The 16964-nt window shown below is 40.1% G+C and overlaps 1 protein-coding gene across 1 annotated transcript; it reads right to left on the bottom strand.

Annotated features, from left to right (window-relative positions):
- Positions 1-8696: 8696 nt before the first annotated feature.
- LOC137101850 (synapse differentiation-inducing gene protein 1-like) lies at positions 8697-16550 on the bottom strand. Its single transcript, XM_067480751.1, has 4 exons — positions 16137-16550; positions 13632-14116; positions 10411-10548; positions 8697-9812 (listed from the first exon to the last, which is right to left on the bottom strand). Exons 2-4 carry the CDS (start codon positions 14058-14060, stop codon positions 9654-9656), a joined length of 726 nt encoding a protein of 241 aa, XP_067336852.1. The 5' UTR covers positions 14061-14116; positions 16137-16550; the 3' UTR covers positions 8697-9653.
- Positions 16551-16964: the final 414 nt, after the last annotated feature.

Genomic DNA, 16964 nt, shown 5'->3' with positions numbered 1-16964 from the left:
CTTCAATTTCAGATTAAACTAGGGGACTGATGCTTTTGGGATGAGAGAAAGAGTGAAAGCACTAGCACCTCCCTCCAGGCAGGATGACCTCAAACTGATTTCAAATCACTTTGATAGATGCTATTAACAGCCAACACTCAAGCTGTTTTATCCTCTTATCTAAATACTTAGCCAAAGTCTAACAGCTTTATGTGTTGCCACTCTTCATTTTCTCCAGGCAGGCTGTTCATAAAACTTTGTATCAGGCCACTTGAACTAAGCTTTAAAACACAGCTACGCCTCTACATTAGCTGTAATCTATATCACATTTTACACTTCATCCTCAGTTAGCTAATGGGCTTTCCTAATGTATTGAACAATTGAGTTCTCTTCCAATTAAACAGAGAGCAATTTCAAAGGGCAAGGGATGATGATTATCAGTATGCTGCTGCATGTCTCAGCACTGAATGGCTCTCAGATTGGAACCATAATATTACTGGATGGGGAAATGGTTGCTAATTACATTGTTGACAGAGATTAGTATACACACAATAATTAAGGATGGCAGGAAAATTTACTGGAATGTGTCCAGATAATAAGAAATGTTGATGCAGTGTACCACGGAATAGCCCAGATTTTTGTATTTTAAGGTGTAGATTCAGGAAGATGTTTGCCAATAGTGTCCGTGAAGTTAAGACTGCAGGAATTTTTGATGGAGAGCTCACGATGCAACACTGTGTGTTTTACAATGAAGCTTGCAAACACTCACACTCGGAAGCACTTTAGGAATCACGCAGCTGTTTAAAGATTTTAATTCTGCAACTAAAGCACATGTGCAATTTCCAGTTTGTTGGTCATTAAATGATAGAGATATCCCTCAGTGGTCCTTAACTTGGCCTGAATAATGCACTGTTGGTCAATTCACCACCTTCGCCCTGACTTAACTATCTCAACCACCTCTGGGTCAATTATCACAGGCGATCATGCCTACTCACTTTAACCCTCCTCTAAATTTCTTTTAAGTGCCACCCTGAAGTTGATCCTTTTACTGAAATCACACGACAGCTGAAGTGTAATAATTTTGATGGTCCCAGACGGTTTTATTTGGCTTCTTCTTTGTCAAACATCTAACGCAATTTTGCTTCAGCTCTTGGCTACTACTGTATGTGTTTGGTGCTGATTAGTGAATATTAGCATCCTGACACACAAAGCTAACTGATAAACATTACACATACTGACATCAGCATGTTGAATTCAAAGTCTTTTTGAACCTTCACAGGTTAGAAAATAATGGTTTAGTCCTGAATTTCAGGATAACACAGGATAAACGATAAATTCCCACATCCGATTAAAAAAATGTTAGCGCCAAATAACCATCTGAGGCTGAGCAATTGAAATGATTTGCAATAGACCAAGCCCTCACCTCCATAGACCCTCAGCCCAATTCAGTTATTGAGGTCAAGACATATACAGAGTGAGGATTATTGCTCTAAAGTGCAAAGCTATTTAATCCCCTGAGAGTGGAATAGAAGGTTATGATAGATCAGAATTGCTGAAGATCAAGCTGTTTACATTGGATATGAGGAGGCAATTCACAGTATGCTTGTTGAAGACCATCATGAGATCATTTCAATCCATGCAAAGTGAGATCACAGGGAGGTTTATGGAAAGATTTCCACTAATGCAATATTAACATTCAATTTCTTCTTGATGGGTTTATGAGCAGTATGATTTCTTTGGTGAGATTAAGTGCATGCAGATCATTTTGGGAAGGCTCTTGGCTCCCAGTTGTGTGTGAAGTTCATATGAAACACAAAAATTGAAATCAGAGGGAAGCGTTTTGAAATGTGGTGTTGCTCTGCCCTCTGCTGCACTCAGCTGTCAGTACAACCAAAGCCAGAACACATCTCTGAGTATATAAGAGCTGATTGTTATTAAAGCTGAAACAAAAAAAGACCATTTGATGGGTAACTCACACATATATTCATATATGTTTTTAGAAATGACAGTTACAATCTGTTCAAACACCATGGACATGCTTAATTGAATAAACTGATCCCAACGCAAACTGAAACAAATCACTTAAACAGTCCAATCAGCATTTAATGCCCATCAATTAATCTAATCTAACCCATTGCATCATTTTGGTTTCTATGATGATATTTATAGTACATTGGCATCTTACCACAGGGTCATTTAGCAGCTTTTGTATCACATGATCTTAGTGAACAACAACTGACTTTTGAAGCCACTACACACACAAATGTATACAGAACCTGCAGCACCTGAATATACATACAGTAAAAAGGGAGACTATAGTATAGTGTGTGTTCTACACTATATACTGTACATATTTGTATGTAATGTGCGAATGATTACAACATGTAGACTGCGGTACAAGGCACAAGGCATGTTTAGTTTTTGAAATTTAGCCTAACCTCATTGACATAAACAAGGTGGACAAAAACAGAAACACCCACCTCTCTGTATAATGCAGTAAACATAAGCTACATCTTCAAAAACTATATTTCCATTAAATCCAAAATGATAACACACTAAAAGAAAGATGTTTTACAGTACTGCTGGACTGTTGGATTAGCCTATTTTACCTGGGTGTACCTCATAAACTGGCATCTGAGCTTTCTATATATGTACAGTACTATTTACTACCACATGCATAAAGTACAAATGCTTTTACAAAGTATTTCATGCATAAAAAAAACATGTTTTACTTTGCATATATTTACATGCATATATACAGTGCAAAATATACATTTATGCACACATGTGTCCAAACAACTATGTTTCATTTTCATATTCATATTATTTATTTTCCAATTTTGATTTTTATTTTAATTTATTTGCCATAAAGGTTTCACCAATTAAGTTGTGAGTCTAGCAACTGTGTAACTGTATTTTCAGGACATGATCTTTTCACTGGAATCATTCTTATTGTTGCCACATGGTGGCAGTCTTGAGCTTCACATCAGATCCCAAGAAATCCAGTGTACATGTGTCTTAGAATTCAAGTTCACATCTTAGACTGTCTATGTATACCATAAATATATGAAAGTCTTGGTGCTGAAACACCATGTACATTTTGACATTGATTCATATCTGTCAGGCTGGAGAAAGGATTTTAATACAAGCATTTGAGCATGATCTGATATCAAGATCAATATTTGTCATCTCTTGTCACTCTTCTGGAGCTCCCAGTGATGAGGCTGTCTACTGTGAGTTAATGGAGACAGGACTGACACTGCGGCTAAGTGATGTGTCCTGGCTCGGGGCTGATTTCATCTCCAGGCTTCATTATTCCAGAGCCTTCCTGGGTTGATCACGCTGAGCCAACCTGCTCTTTTTTTTCCACTTCACTGGATAAGTATCATCAACATCTCAGTACTGCAAATTTAGAGAAATCAGTATTCTGAGTTCATTTTGAATATTACTACTCCATTTGTGTAACAATAATGCTAATTTAAACCCACAAGCCATTTGAGAGAAGGATGCAGTTGATGTCTGTGGCCTATTGAATAATGTTTTATTATTTTATTATAACGGGCTAAAGTCTCATTATAGCAGGTGAGGGAACAAAATGGAAATCTTGTTACACCTGCTGACCTGTTAGCCTTTGTTTTAGGAATGAAATAATAATTTGGACATCACCAAGTTGGTGGTGAAAAACATATGTGTTTTCTTGGCTTTTGTCTCATTATGAAAGCTCCTTGAATATTAGGGATCATGATTGCAGTGTTAGACTGATTAGAGTTCTCTGTCCTGCGACCTTTACTGCTCTCAGTGTTTCCTCTCTGTCACCACCACTTAGACTCGTAATAGATATTGGTTATCTCTTGAAGTTGGACTTTAGTAAGCATCCCAGAATGATTTACAACAGCAGCCACCGTCCACTGCAGCCACCCTCTAGCTTCAGTGCTCCATGTTTTCAGCAAGCAATCTGTTGGCAGTTTTGGATGCTGCCTCCCACCATCAGGGTAGACATGGTGTCAGGCTCTGTTTACTTTAATATTATCTATCTGCCTTTTTATTACTTCCTGCTTCATATTTCTTGTCTCAGAAAATGACATCATTCTCCCTGTAAAGTGTCAGGTAGTTTGGCTGCAATTAAAAACCTTCACATCTCTCTGAGTCTTATCTTAGAGTTGCCCTAGATGTTTTGTTGTTGGCAAAAGACAGAAGTTATGAAGAATGCCTAGAGCAAACAAGGAAAAAAGTGTCCAGTCTGTACTTATCAAGGGAAGAGAAACATGAGTGGTTAGACAGTGTTCCCTTGTTGCTCAAAGGTGATAAGTGAAGCCGAAGGATGAGGCTGTGAGGCCCCTTATCAGTCCAGAATGCATCCTGGCAAATGCCGGCGCCACAGAGAGAGACATGTTTGCTGCGCGACAAAGGTGTGAGGGCAGATAAGCATGTGTGTGTGAAATGCTTCAAAGATGAGCTTAATTCTAACGTGAGAGTGGGGTTTGAAAGGAGGAGGGAGAGAGAGAGAGAGAGAGAGAGAGAAAGGTTTACACAAATGGATGCTGACATACTGTATGTTGTGCTAAGACTTGCTATAGGCATGTCTTCATATCTTGATCCATGCTGAAAGTGCTATATGAATCCTTCTAGGGATACAGATTTGTCCTGTTAAAGCTAAGCAGTGGTAGGAAGGAGATGCTTTACTTAAGTAAGTGCATGTTGATCAGTTTGCTTTTTGTGTGTTTTCTTGCCTTTCCTCATTCTTGCCTCCAGATCACATTCCCCCGTTCTTCAAAAGTGACTTATGCACAGCCAAAAAGAGTAAAAGAAAGACAATTCACACTCAGCTAGTAGGATGAAAACTTTTGCAACAATGTACTTTTTTTTATTTTACTCTTTTAGTTTTCTATACACTCTTTGACCATTTCTGTTACTTCTGATGATGAAAGAACATTTGTACTAGCTACATGTGCATTATTATGATGTTTCCAAGTGAAAGTCTCTGCACTGCAACTGTAGCAGTGCTATTCAGTGAGTCTGGGTTATAGGAGGCTTTAATGAACTTTTGCACATTAAAGTAACACCACACGTGTCTTGCCGTACTATACAGTAGGAAAGAAGAAATGATACTGACGCGTGTTCCCTCTTCAAACCTCAAACAGTGATGGAAACTGGAGAAAAAACAAGTTATTGATGACACTAACCACCCAGACATCTGAAACTCGACAAAAAACCCCAACCAGACACTGTTTTGGGTTATGAATCATAAGCCAAAAAAAAAAAAAAAAAACTGATGTGAACCCACTAGTACATCTATGCAGAACAGGGAGTAAATCTAAAATGTAAAAATATTAAAATTTAAAGTTGTATAAAGAGGAGGTATACATCTAAAACATGTATACAGTAGCAATCAGGATGGTTACTGCTACAGAAGTCTGCTAAATTCATGTCTTCTAAACTCCACACCTCCACATTTTGTTTTCATTTTCAGAAATAAAGCCTTTAGATCCACATGACGTCACTGACATAATATCATTACATGTTTTTTGCAATTTGCCGTACAAAAGGCACATAATAAACAATTTCTTGAAAAGCAGGCTTACTGTAAACCGTGTGCGAGGTTTCAGATTTCATATTTATTATCTTTCACTTTTATTTCATCTTTTGTACAAGTAGCTTTTAATAAAATGAAGAATTACATTTTTTGAAATGGGCTCATGTTTTGCAACATTTTGCATTACGAACTCAAATTTGTTAATGGAGCCATTCCCAGCATTCACTACACATTGTGCACTCATCACACTCTAAAACTCCTGGTGCGTTCAAATGTTGAGTTAGTGCTATTATGTTGCACTGCTGTGCATATAGGCAAGTAAACATTTAAAATCTCCATGGACACCAGACATGGATTTCCAGTTGCTCCATTGCCAGTGACACCATTGGCGCTTTTGTCGGCCTAGAAAGTGTCCTCGGAATAATCAAATATACATAACATATATCCTCCTGCACAGAAAATGCTCTCTGGATAAACTTCAAACAGCATGCAAGAGTCAGTAATCTACCAAATGATCTGAAGTTGAGTCGCACAATGCAGAGACAACTTTTCCAAACTGTGTATTAGGACACAGTTGTCACGCTCATTGCATCCTCCCGATGTGGGATTGGGTGGTGGTAAATGTAAAAAATGTGCCTGTTAAATCTTATTTTCGAGTATTACAATTGATTTTTCCCTCAGGATTACTTTTCTTCTGTCAGTAAAAGAAAAGGATGCACTGAATAGTATAGTTTTTTGTTCCTGTAATTGTTGCAATCACCAAATCCTCTTTCACAGAGGCATGGCACAAACTGAAGATGTTGTTTATGCATCTGTTGCCCATGAGCAGAGAGCGGTGACAGGTATTTAATCAAAGCAACGACAAGAATCTGAAAATGCCTTTCAGTTGCATGAACCGTCAAGAGCATCATGCTCCTTATTAATGTAGCACTCGACTCTAATGTATTTTTGTCTTTCCACTGCTTTATCCATTTCATTTCAGCCCATTCATCATTGTTTCTCCTCCAGAAAAGCAATGTTTTTTCAGTTTTGAGTGCTAGACACATTTGTTTTCTTTCTATTTTTGTTTTAGATGCGACAGATCAAGGCCGGAATTTATTTTTACTTGCCAAAAACAAACTTAAAGCTAATTTTAGATAAATGGATCGTATTCAGACACACTGTATGGACAATACAAGAATCCTTTCGAAATAAAACCTGTGTCACGCACTAAATTCATGCTGAAAATTTTGCAGGAGTTTATTTTCAACCTACTGCTGCCTCTTGGAAAGTTTTTATTCATGTGGGGGTGGATGACAAATGAAATCAGTTTACTTCTGATGGTCTGTGCTGGCTATGGATGCTGTGAGTGAGCAAGCAGGCGTGGGTGAAGCTTCCTAGCTACTGAGGGAGAGAAAACACATGCACCAGTGCACTCACTCACAGAGTGAGCCCACTTCAGCACCCAATACAGCTCCCATTGATGAGAGAGGCACTTTCGCCCCCGTATCCCCCATTGAGCCACATTTTATGCATTACAGACTTACTTGAAGAGAAGCTGCAGACGAGAAAACAGACAAATGTAGGAGAAGTCTGGCTGTGCAAGCTAAAACTTACCTTGCTACATACAGAGAATGATAAGGTATACAGGAGTAGAAATCGTTTGTCTTCTCCTTCTTGAACGCAGTATGTGCTCAACGCTGTCCGCAAAGTTGAACCTGAGGGGCAGGCTTAGGATACTCTGACTCTGGAGGCTAATGTTCTGATGAGATACCAATAATGGAATGTGCATGAGGGTCTTTTCAAGTCCTGGGGGGGAATAAAGTGCTGCTCTCATTTTGTTCTGACATCCTGACATTAGAGAGCACACATTGTTCCTGACGCTCACAGCACTCTGGCAACTAAAATCACCTCGAGGTTAGACAGTGAGTGATGCCAAAAGACTGTGAAGAGCCATGCCAGTTACAGCAGAGGCTTGTCGCTGCAATAGTCAATATAACACTGTGGTCAACAAAACGCTCAGACAGGCTCCTCTAATCACACAATCCTATCTTGTTCACACAAATGTCTTCATTGGTTTTCAACCTTGTTGTCTGATGGACATATTATAGCCATATCTCCTTCAAAACCCCCAGCCACCATGTTCCAAGAATAGTGGTGCATGGATTATAACTTAGATTTTATTTAACAATAATTAATGTCAGCAGACATTGTTACAACATTTTAACAATAGTTTTCCATGACTTTTCTCCATAATTCATTGATTTGTTCTTCCAACACCGACTGGCAGAAGCCTGCCTTCAAATATTTCCAGATTATAAGAAGATATATTCGAAATAGTAATAGTTTTATGCAACCATTTAAACTGAACTCTGAACGCTCAGAAACCTTACTTCCAATATTTGAAAAACTGCTGAAGACAGAACTCTTCCGTACCTTCCTATGCACTCGCAATGTGCAAGAAAAAAGTCAAAGTGTTTTTGTTCTTTCAGAACTATATTCATTAAAATGCCAGCTATTGTATTTATTTATACAAGGTAACTATTTAAACTTTTTACTTACTATAGAATTGATTTTGTTTATTTATACCAACTTCAGGTGTAAACAATAATTTTGTATCTATTTCAATTCGTTATATTTACATTTAGTCATTTAGCAGACGCTTTTATCCAAAGCGACTTACAAGTGAGGTACAAGGTGAGCAGGTATCTAAGTCAAGGAGAAAGAATCAAAGCAAGTCCTATCAGAAAAGCGTTTACATTTCATGAGATGCAAAAAGGAAGCAGAAAGGACGTTTATTTATTTATTTATTTATTTAAAATAGTTGATTTAAGTGCATAGGAAGGTGATCTGTTGTATTGTTCTGCTCTTTGTTAGAGTTTTACTTCTATCCTTAGTTGCCAAAGTATTTTGTCCCATGTTTTGTCCATCTCCCATGTTTTGTTTTGTTACAGCCGAATCCAGTTTTGATTGTCAGCTGGCAAAAAACAGCATTAAACAATTTGTAACCATATTTGGCTTTTTGTTTTCCTCCCTTATTGCCAAATGGATTTCTTGTTAGTTTTTTTTAGTTTAGTTTATTTACATTCAGTTAGATAACCATTTGCATTGACATTCTGTCAGTTGTCCTAACAGTATGTCTTAGGACGGTTAGAGAAAGAAACCCTCACAAGCACAGTGACAACATACAAACTCAACACAGAAATGTAATCATACATGCCAAATGTATTTATTGACTTTATTTACAGTACACAGGAAATATGCTGACCACTGCTCAGCAGCTTTGTGTACATTCTGTCACTTTTGTTGTCACCGTCTTGTGTCCGAAATGACTCCCTATTTAGCCGACAAATAGTGTCCTTCATTTTCTGTCCACCATTTCATTGAATCTGAAAGTTGAATACATAAATCTACATACACACTGTATAGCACATTTAAAAATCCCATGTAAAAATAAAATGCAGCGTTCTCTGCTTCACAGAAAAGAAAATTACTGTTGAGCAGCACTTTATTAGTAATGATGCAATATAATTAGGAAGAGTCTGAACTATCAATTTAGTGCTCACTATGGAGAAAACTGCAGTGTACTTTATATAGGGACTAGTAAATAAATGAATCGGGAGTCATTCTGGGCACAGACGTTGTATTTAAGGTCTACTTACCCACCAAAGGAACCCACAAGTTGGCAGTTTTTTCCAGAAATTAATTCACAAAGTGACCATACACATCTGCAAAAGTATTATCAGAGACTACATCTACTGTAGAGATGAAGTAAACCATTTGTGAACTGACTAAGGTGGTAAAAGGTAGGTAGTTAGGTAGTACTGCTTTTTTTCTAACATAGTGCTACTACGGCGCAGTCTCTGGGAGAGTAGTAAACTGTCTCAGCGCTGTCTTATCTTCTTGTTGTGATAGCGATGAAATACCTTGGTGGGAGTGTTGCATCCCATAATAGAGATTCAGTCCAGATCAATATGCAGTCCAAGTAATACTCCATCCACACATCTTGTTTATTTTCTCTCTGGTTTATTCTTTTCTCTTCCTACAGGTCCTTCTTTATGTAGACACCCAGGCTTTAAGGTGAGGCGGAGAGCTCTGACCAACCTCGTCTTTTCCGTCTTGCATGCTTTTTCTCTCCCTCCAACCAAACCCAGTCCTGCTGCTATACGTGCCCAGGCTTGGACAGGTACGCTATGAGGGCCACAACCACCCCTACATACATCCCTGTTCCAATTGTAATGGAAAGAGCAGCAAGGAACAGGGCTCTTCTGGAGCTCATTCCTGCTCTGGAGAAATCTCCCTTAGAGATGGCCTTGCCGGTCTGACAAAACAAAGCAGAGACTGAAATGAGCCAGTGTGTTACTCATCAGCGTCGAGTGTATGAGTAGGTGTTAAGCCACAGTTAAAAGAGAGAAAACAAGAAATGCTCTCAGGGAGCTATTAGTTACCATGGCAATTAGGTCATTATCCCTCTGACAGTGACAAATGTGTTGTTTGGGTGTTTTGGTTTCCTATCAAAAAATGAGCCTGTCCTTTATTTATTCTTTTGACACACTATTCTCTGTTCCAGTATAATTGTCTCTGTAATTATAATGGTAACTGTGTCAAAGCCACAAAATGAGGCTTTGTTTAATGTTGCACAGTGTCTAATCTTAAGATACCGACATGTCACCTATACAAAACATACAGCAAACCCATATATCAATGTTAATGGCTTCCTAAAGTGAATATAGAGGTTTGACAAGTGGGTCAAACCTGCTGAATTTATGCAGTCAATCATCTGAAACAACTGCAAGGAGTGTCACAGGGTGGAAAAATAGGCTGTGGTAGCACTTGTTTGGGTGCTTGTGCTCACTGACCTCAAATAAAATGCAGTGTAATCGGATATAATGACAGGCTTGAGGTCTTTGGGCCTTTACCTTGTGAGAGTAATAAAAGGCAATGATGCCCAAGGGCCAAAAGCAGCAGAGCATGGAGAAGATGGCTAGACCCAGGTAGTCCCGAGGGGGCAGCACAATGAAGTTGTCCTCACTCTCACTGTCACTGGAGCTGTCACTCTGGAAGAGAGCAGGTTGATAGAGAATAATTGAATGTCAGCAAAGGAAGCGATGATGGTGTTTTTTTGGTTTTTTTTACTTTACAGTGGAAATACATTTTATGAGAAAGTGCACTTTCTTAAAACAGGATGACAATTGAGCATAGTGATACTGAGATTGACACCTAAATAATATTAGGGTGAGGTTGACATGGAGATGGTCAGGTGGACTTGAGGCATCTTTGCAGTGGCACAAATTGACAACTCGTGCCTCCCCCGAGGCCAGTGTATCTGCCCTTGTTCTGCAACTACCCAGGACAGGTTGTGCCCAGCCAGCCAGAGAGGATTTGGTGTCTCTGTCAACACCCATAAGCGGCATGACAGATAACACAGGATTAACGGATTGTTCCATCATTGCGAGGTGACAGGGGAAACAACAAGAAAACAGTGTCGTTTATGTGCTAAATTGCTTCTGCTGCATGGGAGACCTCCGTCATCTTTCCTCAGTGTGCCCTGCATCTTGCGAAGCATTGAGTGCTCAACAGGGTCTCAATACCGTGTCATGACACTCAAACTCAGGGCCAGAGGGGCTTTGCAGGCTAATGGATGATAGATTCGAATGCCAATCAGAACACATTGGCACATTGTGCCCGCAGTAAGAATGGCACTACGACTGCATAGCTGACCTTTAAGAGAACTGGGCCTCACCTCTCACCTATCGAAGAAACACAGTGGATGTTTGTCTAAATAAATAGCCTCCATGAAGAGCAGGTTTCATTTGTTAGTCCTGCTGCCTGCAGGGATCAATCAAAGCAGGGAAAAGGAAGGCACAAAGTAGAAATCGATATGTAAGGCAGGAACTGAACCAGCCATTTTAGAGATAATTAAAGAACAGTCAGAGAGACAGGCAAAGAAAGAGGAAGCATATTTGTGCACTGACAATCACACTTTTAAACATGTTGTGCACAGTTTTCTCTTTTAGCTTCTAATCTCATCTACAGTTAGACAACCAGATGATCTAATGTAATCATTTTGAGCTATTTTGGGAGTGTCTCTGTGCACAAACCTTATTCAGATGTTAGAAGGAAGTGGAGGATGGCAGGGATACACTATCCAAACTGTTTACACATTGAAACCTTTGCCAAGAAAAGATTATGAAACTGCCTGTTATCTGCTTTATGAACATTGTCCACCTGGACAGCCGGGCGTGATCCATCAAAACAGCAGCTGCTCACACCCAAATAATCTGATGTCGCATGAATAAACTGGTGGCCACATACAGCACTAATTTCCTTTTATCTATGTAGCAAGGAGTGATAAGAGTCCTGAGTGACTGGTGCTTTCAGTCTTAGTGACAGCCTCCCTGACACAGTCCTGGGGGCTGGGGACACACTCCCAATCTGGTCTGATGCCAGTAGAACTGACGGGGCTCTATCAAGGCACAGTGCCTTTAACAACCCTGTCTCTCTCTGAGGCCTCGTTAGAGTCTGGAGGGGACAGTTGACCCCACAGCAGTACACACTGCAGACCCCTGCATCCTGTTAGTAACAGAGACAACCACAGTGGCAGCAGCTACCCGTTATTGTTTCTTTTGCCTACATTTTTTTCCTCCCTCACACAGATGTCAAGCATCTGCTGACAAGCAAAAGAATGGAATTACTATTATAAAGGTACACTGTGTCGCTCCTTGGGTTGCTGAGTCTACACAATGAACGGGACACCATGGTAAAGTAGTGTGATGACATTTGGGCTGCAATATGGAGCACAAAAATAGCTACAAACAATAGTGCCACTGTGAAGGGGAAATGTGTAAACACTAGACACAAACTGTCACAGACTATATCCTGGTGTTTTAGGATGTGTACAAAGCTTTCCTCAGCTCTGCTCTCTCCCTCTGGTTACCTGATTCTCCAGAGCTGTGAATGTCCTCTGTATGTTAGAACTGCTGCTGCAGAAAGCGGCTTTGCATCAACACGTCTTGCACATGGTCTACTCAAGGTTTAAGAAAGGATAATGTTTACCACCAAATTATCTGTAGTGTTGTGCACGTTTGCTTGTGTTTTAATGATCAAAAAGACAAGAATCCCAGAACTGTGGAAACCATGCATATGGACCCGCAAGAAATACCCCAGTTGGAAACACAACTTTTATCTGGGCACTGTGCACCATATTAATTCGCTCTGTTGAATTGACATAAAATAACTTAACTCCAGGCTCACCTGCTCTGACAGCCATGTATCAGTGCAGTTCTGCTAATGCCCTCATAGCATGGCTTTACTTATGGCATTAATAGCAGTTGGTCCCACGTCTCTATCTATCTGCCAGGCCTCCGAGTGACAAGAGCTGGCGCAATCATCATTGCAGTTAAGGTGCTATACGTCTTCCTCTGCCAGCTCAGAGCTCTGGGTGTCTCACAAGCCTCTCAGAGTGAAATTAGATTTTTACCAGTTTTGAAAAGACTTTGCTCTTTTGCTATCATGGTTTTCTTTGGAAAGTGAGGTTATAGACCCTAAAGAACAATAGCCTAGATAGATAAAATGAGATGTTTCATTTTCCTAGGACATAATTATAAAACAAAAGAATACAATTAGCCTGCAGTAGATTTGAAAGACTCCAATAAATAGACCATTTAGATAACAGAGTGGTGAAATGAACATGAATCAGCCAGTCTATTGGAACAGTAAATTAAATAATAAGCATCACTTCTCTATACGTGCCATGACTCACTTTCTGCAGAAAGACGGCCCTGACAGTTATGAGCAAATGTCAAGACGCCTTTAATTTCATATAACAACTCAATACTGTAATTAACCTGTCAGACGCTGCCTAATGGCTCTTACTTGCATCAGTTTGATCTTTAATGTGTGTAGTTATAGTAATAATTCCCATACAGCTTATAGCAAGTGTAAGAAATGTAAAACATAACGTTCTACACCTGCACACTTTGGAATATAATCAAGTATCAAATTATAGCCACAATATGCAATATGCTGCTTAGAGACGCAGTACACCAGGCAACTACTTCACAAATAAATGCCACTATAGCTCTGAATACTGTCATAAGTAAAATACATATTCACTCTTAGCTCTAGTGTGACTTCTGACCTCATACTCTGGACCCTGCTCATCCTCCACCTCATAGGACACGGTCTGGATCTTCACATCCTTCTCTCCTTGTATCCTGTCCACGGCGTTTTCTGTAGATACTCCATCCATAGCAGTAGTGTCCTTACTCTCTGTGAATGTGGTCTCAAAGCTCTCACTCTTAGAGTCCTTGCTATGAAGGCTGACATCATCCTTATACAGAATGAAGCTGGGTCCATAGAAGGCCTCCACAGCTAGATGCAGGGACGTTGCATCCAGGAACTGCTGAGTCTTTTGCTTGCCATCAGTCCCAGTGTAGTAATAGCCAATGAGGTCGTCTTGGTAAGGCTGGCTCGGGAATTCACACTGATAACCCTGGTAGTCGTTGTGAACCACATGTCTGCTTGTTTTGCCTAGCAGGGGGTTCTGGAGCTCACTGAGGCTCTCCATGATGACGGCAGGTTAAAAAGTCTAGTGGATCAGGGGATGGAGTCCAAGTTTGGAAGCTGGGAAAACAAAATGTAAGAACGCGATCATAATATTTTTAGAAATAGAACCAAACTATTTTTAATATTTTTAGAAATAGAAAAAAAAATGTCCAGCTTAATCATGGCTTTTTCTTTGAGGAAACATATAGCTGCAATTCAGCTTATTCTGTTTAACCCAGCATTTTTTCATGTAATGTGCTCTCTCAGACATCATTTCCAAGAGAGTAAAAAAGAGGAAGCATTTCCTCTTATTTGGCAATCAGCATTCATCTCACAAGTTCTCACCAGTCTGAGCCATAAAATTACCATCTGCCATCACACCCCCATATTCATATACACATGTAGAGAAACAAAACGTTGCCCACATGTCACGGCTGTCTATGATGAAAACGAGGGGAAGTGCGGCAGGTGCTGCTTTATTTCACAGTGCATACTGATTACTTTTACGAGTTTGTGGACAGGCCTTCTAGACTCCTCCTAAATGTTTTAGAAAGCAGTTGAACATGGGACAAATTAAGATGAAGCCTGATTAAAAAATTATCAGTTCAGGTAAAGATAAACACCATAACGAGAAGCAGTCACTGAATCTACTAATCTGCCAATGAGAGCCTGTATGTTCTGAGCATGTCCAGTTCCAGAGCAAAAACACTATTTTGTTTTGCAAATTTGCCATCCAGGACCGATAATCAGTCCCTCGTGGCCCTTAAAGACCTCATGCATCAAATTAAACTTTCATTCCGTGTCTAATGATGAAATAAGAAAATCGTCTTTGAAGCAGCTGTGTTGTGTTTTTGCATTAGTAGAAAGTATCAAATCAAGTCAGAGTCATTTCATGCTTTTTGTTGAAAGTGCTCTAGTGCAAAATGAGCTCGAGTGGAAGGGCACACACACACACACACACACACACACACACACACACACACACATATACACACATATATACACAAATAAAATGTAGTGATTTTCTACAGATTAGGAAAAACTAAGTGTGGTAGAGCTTGATTTATGAGGTCTGACGAGTGATCGAGTTGCATCAAATAAAATGCCAACACACAGGAGCTGGGCAGCACCACATAATGTAATGGCATTGAGTGGATGGATGTCTCTGAAACAGTCTCAGTATAACTAAAACCCTATTGCAGAATATTGCACTGTTTACAACGTACACTGATCAGCCACAACATTAATACCATCTGCTGGCTTTAATGTCGTAGTGGATATGGGAGAGCATTTGAAAAATGGAATGCTGCCAGGTCAGACTGTGCACGCTGACCCCATGTCCACCATGACATTAACAAAACCTGCATTGCAGCCTTGATCACTGTATTGTGTACATGGAACGATTTCCTGGCCCTCTGGGAGGACATGCAGATCTATAGAAGACATCTGACCCTTGTGACCCCATGACAACAAAAGCCCATGCAGCCACAATCGGCTTCACAGTTGTTCAGCATGGAAAGTGATAAATAACCAGGATCTGAATCGGGACCCCAACAACCAAGGCTCCGGCTCAGTATATCATCCACACTGTGTCCTGCGGTCTTCATTCTGACACGCTTATGAGCCTGAGCCACTTTTCAGATAGCAGGGCATTCCATTACACAACACATTAGCCCACAAAAACCAGATCCCGCAGCCACACGTACTTAATGTGCCACCAGAAGATGTGGAGTTAGGATATGTGAGCTTGTGCTTGGACGCCTTAGCATTTAAAGATCATAAGCATTAATGACAAACAAATGATCTCTGCCTTCTATCTTTATATGATTTTCTATATTCACCATAGTTCATCCATGTAGTGTTTAAATAAAAATCTTTTTCTTCATCCCACACACGGACACACTTGCACTTCAGTAAAAACACACTATCTTTGTAGTTTTGAAGCCATCACACCCTTTGCTTTTTACAAATATTACGGAGCTGTGGGGCATTTTCACATTTTCATAGATGAGAGATCACACATCTACCCTGTAATATTAGCTTAAATATGAAATATTTTTTATAATATTGGTGCAAAAATCTTTGAAACCCGTCTAACCTGTAGTAGAAAATCCTGCCGTAGGTATGTTGAGCATCGTTCCTCGGCGCAACTGAATCGATGGAGACGAACGGACCCACCTTTCCACTTCACATTATCAGTTTTAGGAAACAGCCATGGCAGCGCAACGTACAGTATCCGTCCGAAAGGGAAGTTATTCCATGAGCATGCGAATGGACTTTGCTCGCTGAGCTCTGCGTGCCATGGCACTGCTGCTTAGTGTGGCAGGTAGATTTTTACGCACAGTATCGCGCTGAGCTCAGGCTCCACACAACTCTGGCAGAGGCTGAGCAGACTCTGATTGGCTGTGTGAGCAGCGCTGTAAACTCCAGCACCGAACACGGATTTGACACTTCCAAACTCCGCTTGCTTTGCTTGGGCGTCTTCTTCCAGCCCAGTGTTTTGTTTGCTGTCTGTTTTTTTTTTTTTTACGCGCCCCCAGCGGTTGTATTTTGTCTCGTTGCATAAAAGGTTGGGTGCCTCCTGAGACACTCACTGAAATGTGCTTGAGATCATTCCCACGACGGAGATCGGTGTCCTAAAATAACTTTTCTTATTACTTCCACAACTTCATCCTACGGAGTTTGTTATACTTCCCCACTGAAAACGCCCACTTGACAACACAGAGCACAAAAACCTGATCATTTTATAAAACGGTCCCTCTGCTACATGAATTTTAGGTTTCCCCTTCTTCTTCTAATTTCGGCTTTTATTGCTTTCCAGAAAATGTGCCTTAATTTCCTTGTCCCTGTGGACGTGTCTCTCTATTGCCTCCAAATATAGCTCAGGAATAAGCCACTATTAAATTCATTGCACATTTACATTTGA

Source organism: Channa argus, chromosome 16 (assembly GCF_033026475.1).
Source record: "Channa argus isolate prfri chromosome 16, Channa argus male v1.0, whole genome shotgun sequence".
NCBI classification, from domain to species: Eukaryota; Metazoa; Chordata; class Actinopteri; order Anabantiformes; family Channidae; genus Channa; species Channa argus.
This window is presented reverse-complemented; position numbering and strand designations above follow the sequence as displayed.